Source organism: Zootermopsis nevadensis, unplaced genomic scaffold (assembly GCF_977971745.1).
Source record: "Zootermopsis nevadensis isolate Lab colony 2312 unplaced genomic scaffold, Znev_1.0 Znev_ptg000021l, whole genome shotgun sequence".
Classification (NCBI taxonomy): domain Eukaryota; kingdom Metazoa; phylum Arthropoda; class Insecta; order Blattodea; family Termopsidae; genus Zootermopsis; species Zootermopsis nevadensis.
In genome coordinates, this window is record NW_028259153.1 from 20,732,369 (window position 1) to 20,745,880 (window position 13,512).

General features: G+C 38.9%; 2 protein-coding genes across 3 annotated transcripts in view; one reads left to right on the plus strand and one right to left on the minus strand.

Moving 5' to 3' along the window:
• The window catches only part of LOC110833841 (lutropin-choriogonadotropic hormone receptor), a 137,309-nt gene that overhangs the window by 43,475 nt on the left and 80,322 nt on the right, over window positions 1–13,512 (minus strand). The gene's annotated exons all lie outside the window — the stretch shown is intronic.
• Window positions 7,787–13,412, plus strand: LOC110833824 (4-vinylanisole receptor). Its single transcript, XM_022072317.2, has 7 exons — window positions 7,787–8,221; window positions 8,981–9,257; window positions 11,161–11,417; window positions 11,509–11,608; window positions 12,116–12,220; window positions 12,299–12,454; window positions 12,957–13,412. The coding sequence occupies exons 1-7, from the start codon at window positions 7,977–7,979 to the stop codon at window positions 13,035–13,037; spliced, it is 1,221 nt and encodes a 406-aa protein (XP_021928009.1). The 5' UTR covers window positions 7,787–7,976; the 3' UTR covers window positions 13,038–13,412.

Genomic DNA, 13,512 nt, shown 5'->3' on the forward strand with positions numbered 1-13,512 from the left:
CAACTCAACCCCTATTTTATCTGAACTTCATCAAAGCAGGTTACTGATAACTTATCACGCGTACAGCAAATCTTAAACTTCAAACCTCGACGAACAGACCGTGCGCTGTAACACGCACTCAAATTGAAAATCGCTCTGCAATAAAGGATAACGTGTTATGTAAGCGTAAGTGGAGATTGGTCATAACATACGCTGAATAAGACGTTGTATAAGATGTGGCCTTAAGCGACAAATATTTCTACTGGAAGATGAACCTCAAAATATCATCGGGACTGCGTCACGCCGTTACGCAACTCAAAACTGATTATTGATTTAATACAATGAAAAGCGTTACGAAAGCAAAATCGATAACCACTGAACTACGAAGTTAATTCTACTCTAATATTCAGTTCTTAAAAGTCTAAAAACTTTTGCTCGGAAGTAAGACAAGCCGACCTAATTTTATATTTGATGAAGGAGCTGTTTGCGTGCTGGCACTGACAGATGACAGATGGAACCACTTTCCTCCTATATGAATATTATATTTAATTATTCAGCGTTGTCAGCGAGTTTAAAGTTATTGAATAACATCTCAAGAACAAACAACAATAATAAAAAGAACTTGAGGTGTTTCCTGGCGATGATACTAGAGACAATTACCCTCCTAAATTAGAGACAACTTTTTTCGTTGACAGCAGTTAACATAAAGTGGTTATTTGTGCCACTGAAACAGATTTAAATAGGCTCGTATAAATTATTCCGTTTTTTCTTTGTTCAGCTGATGAATTATTATTACAAGCAAAATATACCCTCTCACGAGAAGCAGAAAGTTGCTCGGGAAAAATCGAATGTAGCGAACTCAAAGTCAAATGTCAAAAATCCCTTAAACGGGCTCTAACTTGGCCCCAGTACCGAAAACAAGGCCACGCAGGCTATCAGGCCTACTCAAACATTTCCTCTGACAAATTCGTTTAGACCTGTCAATTGGTTTAATTAAATTTCCACTTACAATTATGCAGTGTACACGCATTTTTATTTGGGCGCTCCAAACTATTTTTTTAGGGGTCTATTAACAGATGATAAAAATGTCCGGACCCCTGGTATACGTTACGTAAACAGATTCCTGTAGGCCGGTCACAGAACTACGAAAATCTCAAATCATTGGAAAAATTTTAAATGCCATCGCAATCCGACGCCTCCAAAAAATATTCGACATCCTTACTCCGAGCTCAATGAAGTGACGGACCGGATTCAAAGCCACGGCAGTTATCAGAGGGGGAACTGCCCAGACCTCACGTGCCATGCCTGGGATTGGCACCACCTGACGGGACCTGCGCCCTATCAGAAGGGCAGCCAATAGGAGCAGGGCATTCAGCTGTGGCCCATGATTGGCGCAACCTTCGAGACGGGAGGGCCGACGGACAGTTCTGCACATGTGTTCAGGCCGACTACAGTAGCTCGCCTGAACACAGCTTAACTCTGCTGTAGTTCCAGTCACAGATGCCATGCATGAGTCTGTGGTCCTTACCGAAAACCTGATCGAGTAATTTCCAGCCATTTATAGAACTACAATATTCATTGCCGTGTTCACAAAAGCTCACTACTGGTCCCCGTCCTGAGCCAGATGAATCCACTCCCCCCAAAAGGTTGTTCGCTTCAGGTCTTTAAAATAATATGTTGTACGCATTTTTCATTTCTGCCATGCGTGCTACATGTCTTAGTAATATCACGTTTCTCGGCTTGATAGTTATGATAACCTTCTGAATCCCTGCTTAGGTCCTAAAATTGCCAACAAATATCTCTCGAACAGCATCAAACTGTTCCTATACGACGGCAAACGGTATCACATCCATGCAAAGAAAGTTGCCTACACACCCTACGTTACAGGTTTCAGCGATAAACATAATTCAATGTAGTATATTTGCGTCATATTGTGAATTAGGTTAATATTTTAATATTTTCCGTCAAATCACAATTTTAATAAGATAATAAAATATAAAATATTTAAAATATCATTGGAATTTGTAAATCGATCATTCGATGCGGAACGTGAAATGATATTTTAAATATTTTATATTTTATTATCTTATTAAAATTGTGATTTAACGGAAAATATTAAAATAAAACATTAACATAATTCAATGTCTCCGTTCTCAGGCACGATTCAGAAAGACAAACAAGTCTGTCGAGCGTCTGCCTTCCTCAGTTCATAAGCACACAACACATCAGATAAGAACATTCTTATGTCAGCACTGACGATGGAGACAGCACGTTTCTCAGAAACGTTGGCATCCATGGACGAGTCTACACGGCGCCAAAACCTCAAAGCTCACGAACAGACAAGACGCTGAAGAAATTTGCATAACGAAGGGCTCGAAACTTTGTATTTTCTCACCGATTACTTTCATTATTATAATTATTACTATTATGAAAGAATGGAGGAGGAGACGAGGCCAACACACACGCTCAGGTCGGAAGGCGAAACGAGAACAGGCCTCTTTGGAGACCTAGGCGTAAAAGTAAGGATAATATTAAAATTGACCTTGAAGAAAATGCGAAATGTGGATTGTAGTAACCTGGTTACGAGTAGGGACCTTTGACGGGCGTTTTTGAACACGGCAGTGAACCTTCCAATTCCACAAAAACAGCGGGGAATTTCATAACCAGAGAGGCAAATGTGACTTTCCCAAGATGGACTTCCTACGACGAGTAACACGGATTATTAATCTCAAATTTCTGATACCCTTTTTCACAAAACATTTAATAATAAGTTCAAGTAATCCCAGAACTTACACTTTCAGTTAGTCTGCAGCCTGGCTGTACCCAGAACGTCATTAAAGCAGTCTGTCTTTACTTTCACTAGTCAAAGAGATACCATAAAATAAGTTACCGTATCATTAACTTAAATCAACGTCGTGAAACGTTCACTGTTTATGTTCGTAAATAAACATCGAATTACCGCTGAGATTTACTTAACTGATAACAAAGTTTGCCCTTAAAACAGGAAAGAATCGCCTTCCGTGCTCCGATCACATGCAGATAGGCGGGAAATACAACAGTCCGAGAGGCTAACCAATAATTTGATATCGATTCCACAGAACTGATTTGAAACAACTTCAAACCAACGACTGCTTCATGTTTACGCACTCCTAAAAACCAAGTTCACTTCCGACTTACCTCAATCAGATGATCAATTCTGTGTTGGTACGAAGTTTAAAAAAAACAGTGTTTACAACTGAAAATTACAGAAAATCACAAGGAAATGGAAGTATTGATTTTCTTATTAAAATGCATCCCTAATGATACGACTATCTCAGTTTCTCAAATTAATCTTTCTATTCTGTATAGCCTAGGACCTATTGAATTTTGTACACCGAATGCGTAGAATATTCTCAATGACGATGGCTGTCTTCTGGGTTGTTGCGCCGTCAGAACCACTAATTTTTCCTCCCTAATTAAGTGCACGTCTAGGCATATTCTGGTGAATTAGATGCAAAGCAAAATACCTTGAAGAGGCCTGTTATTTTGGGGTTTTGGACCGCGTAGTCAAGTTTACCGACATTTCAGAGGTACTTGCTGCCTTCATAATCAGGGCAATACAATCAGGAAAGGTACCTCTGAAACGCCAGTCAACTTCTACCAGACTACACGGTGCAACAACCCAGAAGAGAGCCATCTTCAGACTCACAGTCGTAAAAACTTTAAATCCTACGCTATTCTCAATGTTTAAATAGGTCGTGGCCTATTCAAAGTGCCCATTACCCCCAGCATCTGCGTGGAGGGCGTAAAGATGACCACGAAAACGACCAGTTAGGATAACCCGTTTTTACTGCCCTGGAATCGAACACTGAACATCTTAAGTAAGCTGCTGTGATCTATCTACTTCGGAGGATTTTCTCTGTACCAGAAAATTGTGACCGGGCTCTGAACCCAAAGCTTACAAAGCGAGACTTAACATGCACGTGAACACTGATTTTCGCGGTTTTATCGTCAACTGCCTGAGTAAAACAGAGAGAGCTTGGCTGGTGGTAAACACTCACACAATAAATAATTATAAAATACGAAACTATATTTTTATAAACACGTAGGCCGATTTTATAGCAAATATAAATCTTTACGAGTACTCGATTTTAAGAACATCGATAACACTGGAACTAAATTTCATGTAATTTAAATGTTATCATATGGATTACGATTGGGCTGATACAGAAAAGAATTCACTCTTCGAAAGTGTGGACAGACGTCATCCCCCAATACCAAATTTAATGAGAATCCACCAAAAATAAATATGCTGAGTCAGACGAAAACGAAATTCACATACGTCCGTTCATTTCATACACTTCTTAAAAAAAACACAAGCGATCATTATTTCAAGTGCATATCGGCTTCTTTTGATGTAGGCCTATAGAATGGCGCATAAACACAGATTTCTTAAATTTGGTCACATCGCATAAATAAGTGACGTTAACATTCAAATTTCCGAAACCCCGGAACTGCATAAATTCTTTCAGAAGTTTTTAGCAACTAAACTCTGACGAGAGACAACCAGAAGACACGGTCAGTTAACAGAAGGGAGATCCGTTCGTCCGCCGACACGACACGATCAGACCCCACTCCGGTCGGCCGATTTCCTCCTCACGAACTGATTTCAGCAGACGGCGTGATCAATGTGACTTCGCACCGTCTCCGGGCAGAGCACACTGATTTTTTATTAACGCTACTCCAATTACAAGAAGCGTTAAGATATTAATGACCCACAACGAACGATAATTATGACGAGAACGTTTCGAAGAATTTTAAGAGTAATACGATATTCATTTTTCCTGTCTCCTTCTCACTAATATGTTCCAATTAAAAATCCGCATTCGAAATTGTCTTTGTCTAAACACGAACGGACTGGAGGCTGAGTACAGGTCGTGTTCGTCACGGAACACTGCATATTTATCAAGCCAATTTGAGAGTCAGTCGTATTAGCAATGAGTCGCGATAGAAGGCCACTTACTCGTGTGTGCTCACGGCGTGTCCATTCGCTTCATGAAGCAGTGCTGTGCGATGGGAGGACAACAAACAGGCAAAGGTTTGTGTTACACTTTTGCACGAGGCTACATAGGATTTATTTCAAACAGCTGATGACGTCAAAGGGCCAGCTCGTGGACACACTTTATTTTAAGCCACTTTGGGTCTAATGGGACTGAAACTGAATGGGACACGTGAGCTTGTGGTCTATTCTGATGATGTAGATATGTTGGGAGGATGACATAAATGCCATGAACAAAGACGCAGAGGCTAGTGAGAAAGTTGTTCCAGAAGTAAACACAGAGAAAAGTACGTGATATGTTGATGTCTCGTCACCAGAAAGCAGGCGAAGATCGCTAAAGGATCCTTTGAAACTGCGCCAAAGTTCGGATATTTGGGAGCGACAGTAACGAATCAAAATTTGATTCATGAGGCAACGAAGGGCGGACTGAATTCGGGTGACGCTTTCTACCGGTCAGTTCAGAATCTTCTGTCTCCTCGTCCGCCGTCTAAAAACGTAGATTAAAATATAGAAAGTTTTGTGTGGGTCTGAAACTTGGTATCCGCAGACTGAGGGTGTTTGAGAACAGGGTGCTGGGGAGAATATCTGGACCCAAGAGGGATGAATTACTAGGATGCTGGAGAAAGTTTCATAACGAGGAGATTCAAAAGTTGTACTCCTCGCCAAATACAACTAGACAGACGAAGTCAAGGAGGATGAGATGGGCAGGGCATGTAGCCCGCATGACAGAGAAGAGAAATGCATACAGGATTTTGGTGGGCAAACCAGAAGGAAAGAGGCCACTGGGAAGACGGAGACGTAGATGTGAGGATTATATTATAATAGATCTGAGATAAATAGGATGGGGTGGTATGGACTGGATTCATCTGGCTCTGGATAGGGACTCGTGGCGGGCTCTTGTGAACGCGGTAATGAACCTTCGGGTTCAATAAAATGTTGGGAACTTCTTGAGTGACTGACCGACTGTTGGCTTTTTAGGAAGGACTCGGCTCCATGGAGATCGTAAGTGAACATTCTTAGTTCGGCAGAAAAGAACCTCGGCATGCCATCGGACACGTTAAGAAACCATAAGCGTCGCGACGCCACAATTAAAACAGCCGAATATTTAGATGTCATTTGAAAGGACTTTAACGACACTGCATAAACACGTCACACTCATCAGTGTTGATCTTGGGGGATGCCTCTGAACACGAACCTGCAAAATCAACGCCCTATAAAGCGCACAACATTCTGGCAAACACACGACGAAAATCAGGACGCGGAGAGTAGACATAAGTCTCCAGAATCATATCTGTAGCAAACCAACGCCAAGTGCAGAGAAGTGAATAATCTTTAAGATAATATCGAAGCAAAATCAAACTAAATCTAACCTAAACGAACCTCAACCTAATTCAACCTAACCTAACGTAACTCAACTTAACCTAAACGAACCTCAACCTAATTCAACCTAACCTAACGTAACTCAACTTAACCTAAACGAACCTCAACCTAATTCAACCTAACCTAACGTAACTCAACTTAACCTAAACGAACCTCAACCGAATTCAACCTAACCTAACGTAACTCAACTTAACCTAAACGAACCTCAACCTAATTCAACCTAACCTAACGTAACTCAACTTAACCTAAACGAACCTCAACCTAATCCAACGAAACTTAACCCAAAGCAACTTAACAACACTCCAACCAAATTCAACCCAACACATTTTAACCGAACCGAACCTAACCTAACCCAACCCAACTCAACCTAGCCTGCCCTCACGGTCAACATTCGTCATGTCCATTTGTCTGTGCGCATGGAACAGTACTGAAACTACTTGTCCGGTTTCTCTCAAATTCGGTTCCTACTGATTTGAGCTCCTCACAGCGGTTAAGATGACAGAAGTTGTTTCCTGATTTATAAAGCCATATTGACTTTTAGACAGCTTCAGCCTTGAAAATGGAGGCAGTATATTCTGACGAAACGCTCGTACCCAACCACAAGTCCACATAGCGTCAAAGAACAGAAAATCACCAGGGACAACGGTATGATTGATTTACACTCAATTTTGTCGGATAATTCAGACTTTGGCTTGCTTTAGTTAATTATGGACACATTTTTCCTTATCTTTTGAATCCTTTCAGATACTTTTATACGACTATACAGGAAATTACAGTATTTTCATATCCAAGTTTCATTTTATTAAAAAGGGTTATCCTAATTAGATTCTTACTTATATATTTTTCAGTTATTTGGCCTTTGCATAAAACACGACATGGCCTACAGGATACTAGCCTACCATTAAGAGTAGGCGCAGCCTACATTCTAATTATATAGAAGTTTACAACACTCAAAATACGTCCCTCCGTCACGTGGCCGCTCATAACAAGCTTTAAGCAGGGATTATTCCTTCCCAAAACAAGGCATATCTGTAGGTCCTTATCTGCAGTCACGTCTTGATCGTAAAATAAAAGTTATTAAGGAATAAAAACGGTGATATAACGAGGTTACATAAATTTATCTTTTCTTAAAGTAACGATTTATATTACCTGAGATTTTCTGAATAGAACTGCAAAAAAACTAATTAACTACAATAGCCAAGTTCATAGCCGAATAAACTGGATATTCAAATACGAAAGACAAATTATTTCGATGATAGTGCTAGCTGATACATAAAATTTAATCTATACCAGGAGCGACCGCCCGCTTTGATCACGCATGTGCTGAAGAAGACCCTCGGAAAGGAGGAGCTGCGTGTTCAATAAATATTGCACAGCATACACGACTCAGTGCCTGTGTGGCACAGATGTATAAAAATTCGTGATCCTGAAACCGAGAGTCCCATTTTGCACCACATTTTTGTTAAAGATTCTACTGCGGGAAGTTCGTGCTTATAAAATCAGATTTTAAATAAAAATTACAGTTTGGTCTGAACTTCTTAATCGGGTGCCAAATACAGTCGACAGCAAAGGACCGGGCATGGTTGACACGTATTTCCGAGTTCCTTTGTTTCTCGTCAGACTCAGCGGAATTTCGGTCAACGTGCGAAAAGTTTCCAGACTTAGTTCCGCGTACAACGTAATTTCGACGGTGTGTTTCTACGTCACTTATTTATCCGTCATAATGGATTTTGTGGTCAAGAGAGACGACATTGAGGAGACGATGAAGAACGTCAGAATGTCATTTGGAATGGCTGTTCTGTCATGGATGCATTTCTATCTCAGGTAGCATAACTTTCAGTACGTAGTAAAATTTCAGGTTCCCACGGCGGCCAGTACGAACATGACTGTCTTCTCGGACGTGGCCGTGTAGCCTGATAGAAGTTACGGACGTTTCAGAGGTGCTTGCTGCCTCCATAGTCACTTATCTCCCTGCAGATGTAGGCAGCAAGCACCTCCAAAACGTAGGTAAACTTCTACAAGACTACACGGTACAACGACCCAGAAGACAGTATGTGTACTCCAGTATATGACATATTTGAAGATGTGCTAACATAAACTTAAAAATCTTATTGGTTATTGTGATTTCAGCCTAAAAGATGAAGACAATCCTACAGGACTTATATCATCAGCTTTTCCTACAGGACTTATACATATTCTATTTCGTAAATTGAACATTATTTGTTTTTTAAATCTAAAAGTTCTTGACGATGGTGATGATTCATTTGAATAAAAATTGTCTTGGATATTATCCAACGTCTAGTAAAATATAAAACGTAAAACGACGTTTCGGAGACAAGTAGGAACCTGAAGACGGAGATAGAGCCCCATCTCCGAAAAGTCGTTTTACGTTTTATATTTTACTAGACGATGGATAATATCCAAGAAAATTTTTATTCAAATGAATTATTTGTTTTACAATGACATATATAAAAATAACTCTCGCATTAAAACAAATAAGCCATTAATATTCTTCAGGAAACGAGAAAACAGGGGGATTCGCACTGATATGCACGTTGTTTACACACCTCTTGTTTGTTTTAGATCCAATAAACATGAGATCGAGTACTTGATTCACCTCACGGAGTCCTTCAAGCCTGAGGATTTCCCAAACAGAGATCCTGACACAGGAAATTTAACAATGACAGGGTATATCCCTCGGGTTAACAAGCTTACGAAATACGGATGGCTGTTCGTGGCTGTTTTCCATGCGATCCAGTCAGCCCTACGCATGACGTTAAACCGCTCCATGATCTTCACTACCTGGTATCCATTCGACGCTTCAGTCAGCCCAGTGTATGAGATTGTCAACTTGTCCCAGGTACAGTTTACGATATTATCAACTTCTTACATGCGTAGCGCATCAGATAATCAACTTATCATAAGCACAGTGTATTAGTTCCACATGTCAACCACACGTGTAATGTATGACCTTTTCTTCGTATTAGATGTGAAAAGTATGAGACTGTCTCCGCCTAACACGTGCAAAATATGAGATTACCAATCTCATACGGATAAATTGATAAACTGTGAGAAATTAAATACGTATGTCTCATTTATAATGAACGAAATTATTTATCCAGCACAGATATTTCATTTGACATAATACGCAAAAGAACAAATTAAAATCCACACAGCATTACAACTAAGATATCAGTACTTAATTGTATTCTTAACTTCAAATATCATACTTCAAATGGAAAAAAATAATATTTCAGGTATCGCGTATTATACACGTGGATATTCATCTTATTACAAGAAGAAATGTCTAGGTGCTTCATTTATTTCACTTCTATTATCAAAAATATTTATACACGAGCTTAAAGTTTTGCGTGACGGCATGCCGCTAAATTGTAGGACACACAAACACGTCTGGCATTTGAAATCTCATATTAAATACCACACTGACAATAATTATACACTTCCTTGAAGATATTCCGTATAATCACACAAAATTATATTATTATTAAAAATACCTGAACTGCGTCCATCAATAAAATTTGTACAGATGTCATGTTTGTATTATCATGAGCAACAAATTTAATTTATAAAGAGTAAGCAGCATTGACCGACATGAAGTTCGTACCACGTTTAATAAAGAGCAGTCAAACTTCTGAAGTTCTAAAAAGGGATTGCAGAAACAAAACACTTCCATACTTCGACACACAGATTCATAAACACTGAAATGATTCCACATGTCTATTACAAGAGTTTTGAAGAAAGCGATGTTGCGCGGACCCAAACTTTACTTTTTCATTAATAAATCAGAATGTTATGCCCTGTTCGTTTCTACTCTCTCATGCATAATAAATAAAAGTTAAACAAGTGTCCATAACTTTGAGAAGAAAACTGTTAAGTCTATTTATACAGATCAATACACGAATCCTTCAAATTTTTCCCTGATTCATCTACAGCTCAGATTGCTTCTTGTAGCTATGAATATATGTGTGTAGCTTGATTAAATATTACACTACTTGTACAGTCTAGTTGATAAAAATTGCAAGGGCTAAATAACAATTTCTTGCAGTTTAAATAGAGCAGTTATTTAATAAAATAATTATACAAACACGATTAAAATATATAACCGTTGATGGGAGAGTTTCAAAGGAAGAAAATCTTTAGAATTATGGAGGACCATAGGGAAAAACTTGGCACAAACACGTTGCTAATAACTTGCTCTGAAACAGTTGCATAAATCATAATAATCTCTGCGAGATTTTGGTCTACAATTTAAAATGGCAATATAACGAAAACGAAAATTATTTTCAGTGTGATGACGAAGACGTATCGCAGTGCGTTGTACTGTACATGCAGTGCACTTATATCCATAAATATTAAAAGTCTCGAATGGATCCAACCCTCTGAAACAACAAAATAGAATAATGCACCGCGTATTTTAAATAACTACACGTAAGAACATGTAATGACTTCACCATCAGAAAAAAATAAGTAGATTTTCATTTGGCAACTAACCTTCAATAGACACTCGTGTTACCACAAAGGTAAAACTTAAAAACTTGAAAATAACTGCAGAGCAATTGTAAATAAAGTACATTAGTGTGGCATTGTGTGTGCTTAAATATTTGAGTGTACAAATATTTTGCTTGGAACAATATTTGGTAACGCCGAGGAAATCAGTGATATATCTTGCACGTAAATTCAAATTAATACTTGTTCCAGGCATTACATTAATTTTAAATCCAAATATAATGTTGATTTTATAGGTCTTTGCATCTATTTTGGCTATAAGCATATGTGTTGGCTTCCCGGGTCTGTACGCTACGTTAGTGTGTGTGGCGTGCAGTCAGCTGGAGAAACTCAAAGGGGCCCTACTGGACATCAGGCAGACACATCTCACCTCACAACAGGACTGTGGGGCAGAGACCAATGGAGAGGAACATCCCCACACCACTGAGGAAGTGTTTCGACACGAACAAAAAAAACTCAACGACTGCATACGGCACCATCAACGGATAATACTGTGCGTTTACAATCAGAAAATGAAATGGATGTTATTAAGTATCATAATATTCCTATCTGGTAATATATCTATTATGTGTTCGGATGTGCAGGTACATGACAGCGCTGGAGGAGACAATTAACTTCGCGTTGTGCGGTCTTTTCCTGCTCTTGTTAGCCGCTCTGTGCTTCATCGCCTTCTCTGCCGTCACGGTGAAGTACCCTCTTACGACGCGTAACAAAAACGACTGAAATTCATACCCAAATATCTCAAGTTTGATGCATACAATAAGAAAAAATTACGAACGATACAATGCTAATTTATGAAATCGTTACGGTAAATTTTACAATATCAACAGATTAGAAAATATAGTGTCGAATTATTATTTAATAAGCCTAATAAATTGGAAGAAACGTGAAAGAAAACTGTTATATATTGAAAAATTCAATTTCAGTTGGGATCATTTTTTCAAAAGTCATGTGGTCATACTGTAAATTCCACAGACACTCGAACAGAATTATATAGTTCTCGTTATGATGAAGCATAATTTCCAACATTTTTAACACTAATATAAGTAATAAACGCGTGTAAAAATATGATTAAAATATATTTACATTATCTCTTCATTTTGCATCCACAGAATAAAACGTTGCTGTTAAATGACGGCTGAAACTACAGTGGCCGTAATTTTGTACGAAATTATCATTTCACTTTTGTAGAGCTGGGGAGATCTCACGGACGTCTCGCAAGCCCTGGTAATGTACTGCGTCATGATGAGTATTGTGTTCGTATTTTGCTGGCTCGGAACTCAACTGTCGGTGCAGGTAGATAACACAATTTTAAATTTCGATAACAGTTCCTAATGTGTAAGGCATGTTTTGTATTACTTCGGTTTATTCCAGGCTGAAAACGTCAGAGACGCGGCCTGGGGGTGCGACTGGGTAGGAACTCCTGTCCCGTTCCAGCGCTGTCTGATCTTCATCATCGCCGCGGCCAACAAGGAGTTTACACTCACGGCTGGCAAGTTTGTTCCAGTCTCCAACAAGACCATGATGAATGTAAGAAGAATCTCGTATTGTACTTGTGCGTTCAGAACTATTTGCAACGTGACAACGCCTTCATGTTGTCAATGAACCTTTTGCAGACATGTTACAAATGATGATTGCGTCTAACACTGATATCTTCGCCAATGTTTGATTCGTCTTAGGTATTAACGTGTGAAAGGTAATTTTTCGTGTTTACACAATATAATAATGCCCAAACACGCAAAATTTCCACGATTTTGTGAGATACTAGGTTTCTCACAGCGGTGAGAATGACGCCGTGTACACTCGTCGGTAGATGCCCGACGCATATACCGACGAGTGTACACACGGCGTCAGAAACGATAAGAATAACAATGCAAATATTTTGTCCATCTGTCTGTCAACTTTATATCAGGTGGAATTAAATCTGAGGGCTCACTGAACATAAATCACTGTAAATTCGGTTCTACATGTCGATTAAGAAAAAAACACGTGTTTCCGAAGGTTACTGACATATTTATTCGTGTGTTCACAGATGATAAACCAGACAGTGTCTTTTTTCATGTTCCTACTGCACATGAAGAAGAAAAACGAAGAACCAAAACAAGGAGAATAATTTACTGTGGAAACATAAACGTAGTTAAGGCTTTTCACTTTATTAACGTAAGCTCTCACGTTCCTATGCGTTGCTGCTTTTAGATTTATCAACCGGGGCTTCATACTCTGACGCACACAATAAAATTAACTGGGTCGTAAGTCCTTGCATACAGAAATACAAATTTCGCATTCATAAAATTAGTCGCAGAGGCTGAAGTTATTTGGAAAGCCAAGAACTAATGGTAGTATAAATTACAATTCGAGTTCGTTCTTAAACAGAAGCATTCCCAGAAAGAATAAAGCTACTGGATGAAGTTACGTCTTGTGCAGCGTTAGTTTCACAAACATAATCTGTATTAAAGTTAATTAAAAGCACTGGATAGCATATAAACTACGACATATTTTACTCTATTTTCCTACATGCACACAAGTAACCACAAGGAATAATGGATACATAAAATATTTGTGTACAGTTATTTATATTTCACACTAAG